This window comes from Podarcis melisellensis (assembly GCF_964234715.1).
Source record: "Podarcis melisellensis genome assembly, chromosome: 2".
NCBI classification, from domain to species: domain Eukaryota; kingdom Metazoa; phylum Chordata; class Lepidosauria; order Squamata; family Lacertidae; genus Podarcis; species Podarcis melisellensis.
Genome location: NC_138529.1, coordinates 55,050,938 through 55,065,772, shown reverse-complemented (window position 1 = coordinate 55,065,772; position 14,835 = coordinate 55,050,938). Strand labels below are relative to the sequence as shown.

The following is a 14,835-nucleotide window of genomic DNA, read 5'->3' as shown; positions in this document are numbered from 1 at the left end:
AAACCTTCTCTTGGTTAAACCTGCTCTGGGTGAGTATCACAGCCATAATACCATACACACATGACCGAGAGGGTAGGAACATCAGTTGATTTGGTTGGGACGGGCCTTCTAGATTAGCATACAAACCCACTCACTTTGTGGATTGTGCCCTCCTCCCTCTAACTCTCTTGCTGAATTGTGCAGATCTTATTCCCTGAATGCTTCTGACATTGTTTACGTCATGTGCTTTTGAACCTTTTGGAGAATGAAGACTTGGTGGGCACATGATTCCTATGCTGTTATGGAACGCACTCACCATCTGTGGGTGGTTTGCCAGGTGGCAAATAATGATTTTTAAGGACAGTTCAACACAGCTATCACTTGCTGGAGAGGCAGCAAAAGCAACATATTTTTGACCAAACATCTGATTAATGATACCCTGAGGGAAACATTTGGGACTTCTTTCCTGTAGAAACATCTGGAGTTGTTTCATTAGTTTTGAATAAAACATTGTTGCTGTGGTGCCAAGTGCTTATTTCTAAAACCTTGCTTTTATTGATGTCTTCTACTGTGATTTGCTGCATTATTATTTTTGTTGTTTTAATGAATCTATTTGCAACTATATGCATATGCATTTATAAGGAAGGGTGGTATACAAATATTTCAAATAAATTAATAGCAAGGAGAGAAAGATTTTGGGCCACTCAGCACCACTCCATCTTACTGAATATGGCAGAAGCAGTCAAGCTGGAATGGTGTGGCTTGTGAGCCATCTATTCCAATCCCCTTGGACGATGGACGATATCCAGAGCGAGAGCATCTCCAGCAGAAGGCTGTCCACCAACCCTGCTTGAAGACCACGAGTGAGGAAGAGAGGGAGCCTACATACACATAGAATCATAGAGTTGGAAGAGACCACAAGGGCCATCGAATCCAACCCCCTGCCAAGCAGGAAAACCATCAGATTAGTGAACATCCGTGACTGTACTTTAGGACCGATTGGGAAAGTTTAATGGCAACTCCTGGTTAGTGAATATTTCTGTCGCTGAATGGAATTAAAAACAAATCCAATGTTCTTGTGAATGGGGCAAGGAACTGAACTCACTGACACAAACATGGGTGCCAGTTGACACTTCTTTGAAAACAAACACAGATGAGGAGATTAGGCTTCTTGAACAGACACTGTGGCATTAAATAAGAAAAGGCATGTTGCTTTCCACACTGATTATTTCAAAAGCTTGGTTTCTTTGAGATCCTCACCTTTGGTTGCATCCTCAAGAACCAGATTCTCCAGCTGCAGCCATTCTGTGTTGAGACGCTTGACCAGTTTATATGCATTGACTGGGTGGGCAAGATAACCTTCTGGATCCGAAGTCGATTTAACAGTTAGCAATTCCATCTTCTCAGCCCAACTGGAAAACACAAGTATATGCCTCAAGTTCAGTTTTGATTATATTTTTAGCCCAGGCATATGATATGCTCTGGGAGGGTTGTGATAGAGCTACAAAAGCCCCAATTGCCTTCCTCTGTCCCTGTATCCTTTTTCTTTCTTGAGCTGTGTGAATTGCTTAGCTATCGCCGTGCCTCTTGCACTTTGCTAGTTAAACAATCAAATTGCAAAATGAATCGCCACAGGGAAATTTATTTCAAAACACTTTTGTCATTGCTTTCTTACAGCCTGGTTTTTAAGCCCTTGCACTGACACAGCATCTGATAAGGTAGAGTCCTAGAGCCAGTGTTTCTCAAACCTTGAGCCACTTTCACCTGAGCCTGAGTGCTGCAACCTCCTCTGTGCTTCCTCACTTACCCTTCTCGCTCAGATTCCAAAGACAAACATAGGGGCAACAATCTCCAGTGACAAGGAAGAGCAGGGGTGCTATGTTAAAATGGCAAAGTATCACTTTGTCTAATCTCACTTTACCTCTTGATTTTAGCAAGCTTAGATTCTTCTTCTTGAATATATGCCTTTAACGACTGAACCAGATCTTTTTCTGCATAAATGAGGTCTGTCATCTGGCCTTAAATGAAAAAAAAGAAAAGAAAAGTATTATTAGAAACCCAAGAAGCCATCTGTATCCAGAAAGATAGGTTGAGAGCAAATAAATACTGCAGATCAAGGAAAAGACACAGGGAGACTATCACAGCAGGCTGGAATTTATAACGTCACTAAAGCATTTGTTCTAGTTCAGAACACGTATTCTGCCAATGTTACTGCAGCTCCATTTCTAACAATCTAAGGGTGGAATTCGACATCACATTCAGGTGATTATTCCGCCAGCGGAAACGCTTCTGCTTGCCATATGGAATGATGCCTCCTTCTCCTCTCCCATGGGCAGTTCTAGGGGTTCTCCTGACCCACCTGAGCAGATCTGTGGAGGGTGAGGAGGGAGGAGAGGGGAGAAGTCCCATTGCACCAGCTTCCACTAGCGCAACAGCCTAGATGAATCTGGCCTTCAGAATCTAGGGAAGGGAGTTTTTGTTGCATTCCTTTTGCCATGGTTATTTTATTTCACAACAGCTTTAAGAGTATATATGTATATATATTTCATAGAGAGGAAAATGAAATTACTTCATGCATGAGGAATGGGAAACAGAAAACTATTTGGCCAAGGCACAGAACATCCATTGTAATCATTCACAGAACCATGCATATTAGCTTTCTCGATAGTCGAGGGTGTGCTGTTTTATCAGCAGCACTTATCCATTCTACCTCTGTCTGCTCAAACACTGAGCTACTTTAAACAGTTTGTTCAGTTTAGGCCACTGTATCCTGAAGAAAAGGAAACATGCAAGAGTAAGTTGGCCTTTTAAACTTGATATGGTGACACAGAGTCACAGAGCTTCAGGCTAACTGTACTGAGTTGCAAGCTTCATACTAGCTCAAGAGCAAGACATGCCAATTAATCTAGCAATCAATCCTCAGCATGGCCTATTACGTTTAAAGTGATGTTTTTGTTTACAACAGCAATTTGATCCTTCATAGCCTTCATAAAGCTGCCACAGTTCATGCAAAATTTGCAAAATTATCTTTTAATCTGAAGTCATGCTGTATTTTATTTTATTGAAAAATGCAGTAATAAAATCTGAAAATGCCAAAGGCGTAACAGGTGCAAAGCTCCAGAAAGGTTTTAAGCAGTGGTTGTCTCCCTCCCTCCTCCTGTCAAAGGTGAGTTTCTAGAATTATTATGCTTACAACAGCTAATTAGCTCACGAAAAGGAACTGATGCACACACCTCACATCAGTTATTTGGAATGGCATAACATCGTCAACATATTTCCACAGATACTCTTCTAATGCAATTAGACCCCAACTCTCTTGGGACATTGTAAAAAATAATAATGGAGCAATTAAAAACAGAAATTCTGGGACATTCACAAAATTGCCAGGGGAGCATTCATAAGCACCTTCCACAACTGCAGCAATTTGTTCAGAGTGGGACAAATGAGGTGATTTTACAAGGAGGAAAGTATAGCGGCAATTCTAATCTGCAGTGGTGATTTACAATAATGCGATGTGTTTTTAAAGACAATGTCACATGTTTTTTCAAGTTAGCCCATAGCAGAACACTACTAATACCTAGAAATAGCCAGAATACATATAAGCCCCATGCACCCACATGCAGCTCCATTGTGTAAGCGGTGAAACAAACCAGAAAGCCACATAGAGTTTCCTGTTGTGCACCAACTGCAAAAGATGGTTAATGGGTTGCAAAGAATCCAGGATTAGAAAACCACCTTTAAACCATTCTAAAGAGAGGAGTGGAAATTCTCATGTTGGAAATGGAAAGAGTAAAATACAACCAAAGAGGGGAGTCTATTCCAGATGATTGCATTAATAATATTGATTATGATCACACATTGATTGATATAAACTATGCTTCACTATTTTCCTATTTTGCCTGAGCTTTTTCATACCTATAGAAGTGAAAAATTCAGCTCTTGTCAGGCTGGTGCAAATAATGCAGGTTAGCAGTAATGGTATCATCCACGGTGTCATTCTGTATCAATGAAATGTCTGCAAGATATTTAAAAATAAATAAATTAATGACAACTGAAGAAAAAAGGAAAATACAAGCCCCAAATTCCACAATCTGTAGTGAAAAATCAGCCACGTTTTTCGACTTTATTGAATTCAAATGTTCAGCCATACCAAAAGAAACCTACACTGCAATTCAGGCCCCTTTTTCCAATTCAGCCTAAAATGGGGAGGCTGCCATTCACAGCAAATCTCATGCAAACCAAATGCCTCTACTTGGTGTGCAGAAATCTGACACAATGAAAACACTGTGCCAAAGAAGTTAACCATTTCCAAAGATGAATCAGTAGAAAGTGATGAGCGGAATTCAACATCATGCTGTCATGATCGTTCAATCTGTGCAAATATTTTTTGCTTTCTAGATAGAATGATTCCCCCCTCTTCCATCCCTGTGTTCTAGGAAATCTCCCAACCCTCCAGAGCAGATTTGGAGTCAGGAGAGAGAGGAAAGCCCTGTTGAACTAACAGGAGTCCTTGCACTGGCATCCAGGTTAGTTGAATCCAGCCCTTTGGGTTGTAGTTGACTAACTTTTGCTCAGAGTATATCCCATGAACCACTTCTTTCCCCTACTAAAGGAAACTTACTCAGATGTACCTGGCTTGGGAGTGGGATGGCAACGGTCCTGTGAAATGCACAGGGATACACACTTCCCACCCCCTTGCACCCATCACCACCAGGATTCCAGCAGCTGTTGGGCCAGCAAAGAGTGCTGTCACTCCCAGTTCTTGAACCAAGAGAAATATCCCCAGCTGCGCTCTGTCTCTTAAGCTATGCTGGCACTTGTTTGCTGATCCACAGGCCTTTCCCTACAGCCTCCTCCTGCCCATTATAATCATGGACTCTTTGCTAGTCCATAAAACGCTAAATTATGTCACACTGAAATATCTGCCCAGTGCCACTTAACAAGAGCTCCCCTAGGAGAGAGAGAAAAGAAAGAAGTTTCAGCTCCTAAACCAATTCACAGGTAATCTGAGACTTTTGTAAAGCTGAGTGACAAGTACCATGAAGGGGTCTGCCAAGAGCAATAACACAATAAGCGATATAACAGAACAGGGGAGCCAGCCAAAAGAATTCCGGAGGCACATATATTTGGATATATTATGCCATGGCAGCCCATCTGAAGTGCTTGTTCTTGTTTCCTGGAGACATTACACACATCTTGGCTAAGCGACACTGAAGGAATTTTCCAGCTAAAACGAGCAAACGCCGCTCTCATTCCCCTCCCCACCTCCTGCCTCACATGCTTCGGAGTTCAGGGTACCTGCCAAGTCCAAGAACATTATTTACTTCATCCAGTGGTCTGAATCTTTTGCAGCTTTGCCATGGTACACAAGAGTTATGAGCGTCAATAAGCGGAAAGTAAACACAAAAGATGGATTTCGCTGGGAAGAAGGAAGACACCTGGCAATGGAATTTTATATTCTTTCCATATTGTGCAGCTGTTTAACTTCAAACAAAAGCAAACAACTCTTTATCATCCCAGCATGGCTATAGCTTGGGGAAGAAGAGCAAGGAGCATACATGTGCAGAGAGCCTGTACAACGCCTGCTTATGTGTCCCCACATCTTCCTAGAGTCTAAAGTGGAAGGGAAGCTTATGAGGGATTTTATAAGTGTGTGAATGGACTTCCGGAGGCGGCGCAAAACGGCAATGGCGGTCCTCTTTACCGTGTGAAGAGGGGCTCCGCGAAAAAGGGTCGTCCGCTGCGGCAAAGCGGAGACCCATTAAGACAAACCGTAGGCAGAGCGAGCCTGCGGCCGTGGGACTCGGCGGGTGCCAGAAGCCCCCCCAGAAACGAGGAAGGGACCTCGTAAGAGGCTCCGGAACGTGAAAGGGGGAGCGGCGCTGTGAGTTCATCGCTCTTTTCGCGGAAGTGAAGCCGCGCTGCTGTTGCTGATGAGCGTCGACCTTTCTTCTTGAAAATCATCGGAATTGGCTGCAATTTACCCGTGAGTAAGGGGTACTAAAGATTGACTAAAGATTGACTTAAATTCATTTAATTCGGCTGAAAACGGGAGGCGAGTAACAGGAAGTCCGTCTCCCGGTCCTGCTAATCAGAGCAAAGCAAAGAACCCGATGTGGGCTGAAGCGCTCAAAAGAGACTTTGAAATTAGTATGAAGGGGCATTAACAGACTGTGTTCTTCTAGAAATTAAAAAGATTGAAGGATTAAATCTTTTGGTTTATTGCGCTAAGGAATCTTCCCCCTATTGTGAAGTGACGTGGAATTGAAGGAGATAACCGAGCTATCGGACTGCCAGTGTTGCAAAGGAGTACTGTCAGGCTGCTGAAACTTTTTCTTAAGTACAAATTGTTGCATTGATGGATACACTATCGCTTTAATACTGATATTGGAACCTTTCTGCTACCTTGTGGCACTATTTTGAAACAGAACTATCTGAAAGCCTCCTTTTCGAACTTGGGGACTATAAAAGTTGAAATAGGAACTTTGATGGTGGAAAAGAAACTTTCTTTCTTATGAAAACCCCCCCTAGTGGATTTGCGGAGACATAGAGGTCTGGGAACTGTACCTTATTGGGATTTTTTGTGGTTTAATTGTTTACATTCTGGACTTGCCTTTCTCATGGATTGAAAGACTATTTGACCTTGAACAGAGGCAGCTGGGGAATGAGTGGCCCAGGGAAAACAAGAGCATCTAAAGCTAAGGAAGCTTTAGCTGAGGAAGCTAAAGAAAAGAAAAAAGATAAGAGAGCTGGGCAGCTTGTTCAAACAACGTTGACTCATCAACGCAGATCTTCGGTACCAACTGTGCTGACGGCGCAGGAGGAAGAAGTTGAAACGCTTGCAACAGAAGATATGGCAACTGGAGGAACTGATCCAGTCTTGAAACAAATTTTGGAACAACTGGCACTTTTGAATAAGAAGGTGGACGATCAGTCATCTAAAATTGACAGAGCTACATCTACTATCAGCAAGTTAACAGATCAGGTTTCCCAGCATACTCAGGCTATTGAGAAATTGCAAGGAGCTACGGCGGAGAACTACAAATTAGCTGCGGAAGCCAATCAAAAAGCTGAGCAAGCGTGCAAAAAGGTGGAGGAGATCAAAGGGGAAGTAAGACCTCTGAAAAGACAGGTAGGAGAACAGCAAGCCTACCTGTCAATGGTGGAACTGAAAAGTAAGGAATGTAATCTTAGGCTGAGGGCCGTCCCAGAGCTGGAGCAGGGCAACCTAGAGGAATTTTTGACGCAGTTGTTTTCTAAATTTTGGGGGGTTGAGGAAGATAAAGACTTCAAAATTGTGACGGCCTTCAGATTGGGAAGATCGGTTAAGAAAGACAAGTCCAGAGACTGTTTGGTTTGTTTGAGAACAAGAGAGGAAAGAGACAAGATATTAGGCCAACATTTTAAAAAATCTCTGGAAGTTGAAGGCAAAAGGGCAGAAATTTATAGAGATATTCCTAAATATCTGCTGGACCTTAGAGCCTCATATACAGACTTGGCTAAATTGTTAAGGTACAACGCAATCCCTTACAGGTGGGAATTTCCTCAAGGTCTATCATTCACTTATAAAGGAAAGAAGGTAAGAATTAAAACACCAGAGGACCACCAGAAGTTCCTACACGACAACGAGGAGGACCTCCAAAAGAGAGCTGTAGATTCCTGGTCTCCACCACCGGGATCACCACCAAGACCCGTACCATCTGGAGGCGGACCGGCACCACAGCCTTCGGGAACGGAGGACAAATTGGATACCCAACTGTGATATTCAAGAAGTAGACCGGGATGTCTCTACAGCTTCTTAGTTGGAACATAAATGGCGGGAATTCTCCAGAAAAACGGAGAAAAGTATTTCATATTTTGAAAAAAGAACAATTGGACATTATTTGCCTGCAAGAAACACATGTGACAAGACTCCACAGAAAAGTGTTAATTAACAAAAGGCTAGGCCAAGAATTTATCTCATCGGACAAAGTTAAGAAAAGAGGAGTGGTGATATATGCAAAGGAGAACTTGTCACCAAAATTTGTATTCAAAGATGAACAGGGTAGAATTTTGGCAATTGAAATTCAGACACAAGGAGAAAAGTTTTTAATTCTAGGAATATACGCCCCAAATGATGGAAAATCGGAATTTTTTAAGAAGCTGCATGAGACTATGCTGGACTATTTGGATTATAACAACATTATCATGTTGGGAGATATGAACGGCGTCGCCTCAGTGAATATGGATAAGTCGCAAAGTGCTAATATAACGAAAGACGGCAGACTACCAAAAACCTTTTTCGAAATGACTGACAATTTGGATTTGATTGACATATGGAGGATCAAGAACCCTCTAGGGAAAGAAGGAACTTTCTTTTCTGAGGCCCACATGACATGGACGCGAATCGACCAAATATGGATAACTAGAGGGCTGGCACCTAAGACTAGAAAAGCGGAAATCTGCCCAAAAACCTGCTCCGACCACAACGCTTTGAGAATGGAATTGAGATTAAATACAACCGGATCTTTCAGACGGAGAATGAATGACGCTTTGTTAAGAGATCAGGAGATTGTTAAGAAGGCCCAAAAAGTTTTAAAGGATTATTTTGAAATAAACTTAAAGACAAACGTGGAAAAAAGAACAATCTGGGACGCAAGTAAAGCAGTTATGAGAGGGTTTCTAATACAGCAGAACACGATTAAAAAAAGGCTCTGGAATGAAAAGAAGGAGAAGATCTTGGAGAAAATAAGAGAAGGAGAGAAAAAACTGAGATCCAGGCCTAAATCAAAGGAAGTATTGAGAGAAGTGAAGTTTTTCCAGGCACAATATTCGAAACTGATAAATCAAGAGGTGGAATGGAAAATTAAACAAATGAAACAAAGATCCTTTGAATCTGCTAACAAGTGCGGGAAATTGTTGGCTTGGCAGTTGAAAAAGAGACAAAAGCTTAACACAGTTACAAATCTAGAGATTGAAGGGAGAATGGTTCAGAAACCCGAGGAAATTAGAAAGTGTTTCCAGAGATATTTCAAAGAACTTTATTCACAAAGGCCACAAAAAGGCTCGGAGGTGGACCAATTTGTCACAACTAATGGATTACAAAAAATACCCCAGGAAATGAGAGCAACCCTGAACTGTAATATTACAATCCAAGAAATTGAATGCGCCATTCAGAACCTCCAACTGGGCAAGTCTCCGGGACCTGATGGACTTACTTCCAAATATTACAAGGCATTGAAGGATTCATTGATACAACCATTGTTGGAAGTTTGTAACCAGATTATGGAGGGGAGGAAAGCACCGGAAACGTGGAAAGAAGCTTTCATCACGTTGATATTAAAATCAGAAACTGAAAAAACTCAACTTAAAAACTACCGTCCTATCTCACTCCTAAATGTGGATTACAAAATTTTTGCTGACATTTTGGCAAGTAGGTTTAAGAAAGTATTAAATGAAGTGATTCATAAGGACCAAGCAGGCTTTCTCCCTGGCAGACATTTATTTGATAACACAAGAAACATCATTGACATTTTGGAATTTTTACAGATTAACTCAAATACAAGAGCGGTGTTGATCTTTATTGATGCGGAGAAAGCCTTTGACAACATTTCTTGGATGTTTATGAAGAAAAATTTGGAAAGGATGGGAGTAGGGCGGGGGTTTGAAAACGGAATAGAAGCAATTTATTCAGAACAAAAAGCTAAATTGATAGTAAACAACGTGGTGACAGAGGAGTTCAAAATTGAAAAAGGGACACGACAGGGGTGCCCTCTATCTCCTCTGTTGTTTATTTCAGTCCTGGAGGTGCTATTGAATATGATTAGAAATGACCGGTTGGCACAGGGAATTGTGGTCGGAGAGAAACAATATAAACTGAAAGCATTTGCAGATGACTTGGTATTAACATTACAGGAGCCAGCCTCTAGTACTAAAAGAGCGTTAGAATTAATTTCTGACTTTGGTCGGGTGGCGGGATTCAAGTTGAATAAACAAAAAACTAAAGTTTTAGCAAAAAACTTGACAACTACTGAAATAGAGGAGTTCAGAAAAGAAACAGAACTAAATGTGGTTAAAAAAGTAAAGTACTTAGGGGTGTACCTGACCTCCAAAAATTTGAATTTGTTTAAGGACAATTATGAGAAATGTTGGTCAGAGATCAAAAGAGACTTGGAAACATGGTCAAGACTGAAACTTTCCTTGTTGGGTAGAATAGCTGCTATAAAGATGAATGTATTGCCGAAAATGCTATTTTTGTTTCAGGCCCTCCAGATCGTGGATAAGGTGGAATGTTTTGGAAAATGGCAGAGGGATATGTCTAAATTTGTCTGGCAGGGCAAAAAGCCCCGAATAAAGTTTAAAATACTAACAGATGCGAAAGAAAGAGGGGGGTTTGCCCTGCCGGACTTGAAGTTATATTATGAATCTGCAGCCCTCTGCTGGTTGAAGGATTGGATTTTGTTGGAGAACACCGATGTCCTCGACCTGGAGGGATTTGATAATGCTTTTGGGTGGCATGCATATTTGTGGTACGACAAGGTTAAAGTTCATAAATCGTTTAAAAACCATATCGTCAGAAGGGCAATTTTTATGGTCTGGTCAAAATACAAAGACTTATTGGAGAGTAAAACTCCGAGGTGGCTCTCACCGATGGAGGCCAAAGCACGTAAAAGACTCAATATGGAGGCCCACTGGCCTAAATATTGGGAAATAATTGAAAAAATTGGAGATAAATGGAGGTTGCAGAGTATGGAAAAGTTAAAAAACAAGGTGCGAGATTGGTTGCATTATGCTCAAATCCAGGAAGTTTTTAAAGCGGACAAAAAAGTGGGTTTCCAGGAGGAAAAATCGAAACTAGAGACAGAGTTGCTTGAGCCAAAATCTAAGTTAATTTCGAGAATGTACAACTTGCTGCTTAAATGGAATACACAGGATGAGATTGTTAAATCCTCCATGATAAAGTGGGCGCAGGACTTGGGGCACAACATTATGTTTGAAGACTGGGAAAGGTTATGGAACACCGGAATGAAATTCACGGCATGTAGTGCCTTGAAGGAAAATATTATGAAAATGACATACCGGTGGTACATGACCCCAGTCAAGCTTGCAAAGATATATCACCTGTCTGATAATAAATGTTGGAAATGTAAAGAGGAGGAAGGGACATTTCTACACCTCTGGTGGACCTGCCCGAAGGTGAAGGCCTTCTGGGAGATGATACATAATGAACTAAAAAAGGTGCTTAGACTTACCTTACCCAAGAAACCGGAGGCCTTCCTCCTGGGCATGGTAGACCAGAGGGTGGCCAAGAAAGATAGAACTTTTTTTATGTACGCTACTACAGCAGCAAGGATCTTGATGGCAAAGCACTGGAAGACACAAAATCTACCCACACTGGAAGAATGGCAGACGCAGCTGATGGATTATATGGAACTGGCTGAAATGACTGGCAGAATTCGAGACTCGGGAGAAGAAGAAACGGAGGAAGTTTGGGAAAAATTTAAGGACTATTTGAAAAAGCATTATAAATTGTATGAATGCTAAAAAATGCTTCTCTCTAGGAAATTATAGCTTCAGTATCGGTAAATCTTTGAATTGGTAAATAAGGCACAACAAGACAGAAGTGGTGTAATGAAATAATTTTATTGTGTTGAAACTAAAAATTAATGGGTTCGGATTGAAATGTCTAGAGACCAGATAACACGATAAAATGGAAGATATATATTATGTTTAAAACAAGTCAACAAATTGCTGAGGTTTTGGTTTTACAGAGAATGCAGAGTCCGGAAGAGGGGGGGAGTCCACTAGATTTATGGAAACATGTATTTGGAATTTGAATTTTGTATATTATAAACTTAATAAAAATTATATTAAAAAAAAAAATATAAGTGTGTGAATGACAAACACACACACACACACACAACTTGTTCAGTCAGGCAGAGAAATAAATGTTTTGGATTAGCAGATGGAGGTGTGGGGGAGGAGAAAATTAAAAGTCACTATTTTGCCTTTGTATGATATGTTTTGCTTGTGTTGGCCAGAAGACAGAAAGGAAAATGCCATGTTCTGACAGGTTGATTTAGAAGATCATTGTACATGCTGAAAAATTCCAAGTGCTTCATTATAATTTGAAAGCATGGGGACCTCTGGCTGGCTGAGACAGCAAAAAGAATTTGCTTCCTCAAACATGCAAGGGAGTCTTACTTCAGGAGGAATGTATGGGCGTTCTTCAGGGCTCCTGGCAGCACGGAAGAAAAGGTATGCAGCTTAATACCGGAGAAACAGTCCAAGATATCAAAAGAGGATAGGTATTCTCTCCAGCCCACCTGCAGTAACATTATTTTTCCAGCTGCTAAAATGCCTGTCTGCTGCATTAGTGACTCACTTGGGTGTCTAAGCATGTTATGGTTTTGCAAACCTCTATATTCTTATTCACAAAATGTATCATCACCCTGCTCATTCAGACTCTGCATTCTTAAGAAATTAGCCTTTCACAGAGCATTGCACACAAACCTAACAAAAAGTCTGGCCTTTTTTTATTTCTTCACATTCCAGAAAGCACTGATGATCTCAAACAGGAACACCAAGACACACACAACAACTTGACTTTGAGATACATGTGTCCCAAAATGGCAAATGCCTTAAATTGCAATGGATTTAGGGTTGCCTTGTATTTTTATATTTTTCCAAGCCAGAAATTAACCACTGTGCAAGGAGTGGTAGAAAATCAGCCCATATTCCCATCAAATGATCTGAAATCCACTCGGACTAAAGGTAAAAGGTAAGGGACCCCTGGAAAGTAAGTCCAGTCAAAGGCGACTATGAGGTTGTGGCGCTCATGTCACTTCAGGTCGAGGGAGCTGGTGTTTGTCCACAGACAGCTTTCTGGGTCATGTGGCCAGCATGACTAAACTGCTTCTGGGGCAACGGAACACTGTGATGGAAACCAGAGCACATGGAAATGCCGTTTACCTTCCCACCACTGCAGTACCTATTTATCTACTTTCACTGGCGTGCTTTTGAACTGTTTTGGGACAGAACAACGGGAGCTCACTCCGCCGTGGTGAGGGACGTAGGTGGCGCTGTGGTCTAAACCACTGGGCCTCTTGGGCTTGCCACTTGCACTACCCACCATGTAGCCATGATTCTTACTCAGAGTGCCAACATTTCTTCCTTCACAGAGTCAAATCTCTGCACAGGGATAAGCTAATCTTTGTTGCCTATACTCTGGTAACCTTTAGGTTAGATTACTGCAATGCATTATATGTGGGGCTGCCTTTGAAGATGGTTCAGAAAATGAAGCTGGTGCAGAATTCAGCAGCCAGGTTGTTCACTGGGGCAAGACAGTCTGAGCACATAACACAAATCCTGACCGAATTACATTGGCTACCCATTAGTTTCTGGGCTCAATTCAAAGCACTGGTTTTTGACCTATAAAAACTTATACTCTGATACCACAAGGACTTACCTGGATCCTGCAATTGTCACCTGAGGCCCTTCTTCATGTGCCCTCTCCACAAGAGATCTGAAGGCCCATTTCAGTGGAGCCTCTCTGATTGTGAAACACTCTCATCAGGGGGGCTCCCCTGGCGCCATCATTATGTATGTTTAGGCACCCAGGCTAAAGTGTTTATTTTTCATCAGCCTTTCCGCTTTTACTCATCTGTGGCCTCCTTGAGTGGGTGAGCTGGTTTAAATCCTGCTTTTTAAAACAGGTTTGTATTTTAGTTTTTTCCTGTTTGTTTTATGATTGTTTTAATGTATGTATGTATTATGTTTGTTTACAGTAAGTTGCTTTGAGTTACTCTTGTAAAAAGCGACTAACAATTTTAATAAATAATAATAAAAATGAAGGTAAGGAGAAATTAAGGGCTGTGGAAAAGGGAGTAGCCGATGTGGTTTACTGATCCACCAGCAAAATAAATACTGCTACATTGCATCTGCTGCTCCAGGTGTCCGATTTGTAACCACTTAATGCAGGGGTGTCAAACTCAAATTCATCGGGGGCCGCATCAGCAGTTTGGTCACCCTCAAAGGGCCGGTTGTTGGAACTGACGGTTTCCTGGAAGTTTCCTGAATGCATGTAAAGTGGAGGTTTCCTGTGTAGAACGGCCGGCGCCGCTAGAGGGCAGACATTCTCTGGGTTGTAGGCTGCTGCGCATGCGCTGAAGAGGCGGCTTTCTTGTGTCAAAAAAAAAAACGAGAATAAAAGGTGAAGGCTGGCAGCCAACGGTGGCTACACGGGCCACATGACAAGGTCTGGCGGGCCGGATTTGGCCCGCGGGCCTTGTGTTTGACACCCGTGACTTAATGGGATTACTCCCAGACTGGGGAAATCCACATTTGGAAGGGGAAATGAGTGAGATTGAAACTGGCTACTCTGGGCAAAAACATTCATGTATCAGAGTCCACATTGTTATATGAACGAGATGTAAACAGGAAGGTTAGAGGCAAATGAAATGCAGAATGTATAGACAGGGACAATGACATTCTATTTAAAATACGTTTAGTCTTGTTATGTTAACAGCAGCATTTAATTTAGTTGTTACATTCAATTACTCCTAATATTCCACATGAGCTCCCTGTGGCCACAATTCTAATGCATACAAAAGTGGATAATAATCACAACATTTTCCAGTTAATCTTGTGGGTTAATCCATCAAGTCCCTTTGTGTCATCTTTACGGCAGCACATACAGTATTAGTTTAAGCCAGCATTTCTCAAACTGTGTTCCATAAAGCCATCTAAGGGGTTCCGTGATTTCCACTGAGCTGCAGCTATCAAGAATAAATGCACTGCTCAAGCAATTTCCCTGGAAACCCCTTCCCCTCCTTTCCTTCTCCCACTGTTAATTCAGGTAAGCAACACTGCCCAGCC

General features: G+C 41.7%; 1 protein-coding gene across 6 annotated transcripts in view; it reads right to left on the bottom strand.

The window, feature by feature from the left end:
* The window catches only part of P4HA2 (prolyl 4-hydroxylase subunit alpha 2), a 53,836-nt gene that overhangs the window by 24,885 nt on the left and 14,116 nt on the right, over window positions 1-14,835 (bottom strand). For 5 of the 6 annotated variants that reach the window (XM_081893899.1, XM_081893897.1, XM_081893896.1 and 2 more), the window contains 3 exons: window positions 3,895-3,994; window positions 1,901-1,997; window positions 1,240-1,391 (listed from right to left, as the gene is read on the bottom strand). In XM_081893899.1, coding sequence (XP_081750025.1) covers window positions 1,240-1,391; window positions 1,901-1,997; window positions 3,895-3,976 — 331 coding nt within the window. In that variant the 5' untranslated portion in view covers window positions 3,977-3,994. Of the gene's footprint in view, window positions 1-1,239; window positions 1,392-1,900; window positions 1,998-3,894; window positions 3,995-13,426; window positions 13,449-14,835 lie in introns of those variants that run through there. The other variant, XM_081893898.1, reaches the window with a different exon arrangement.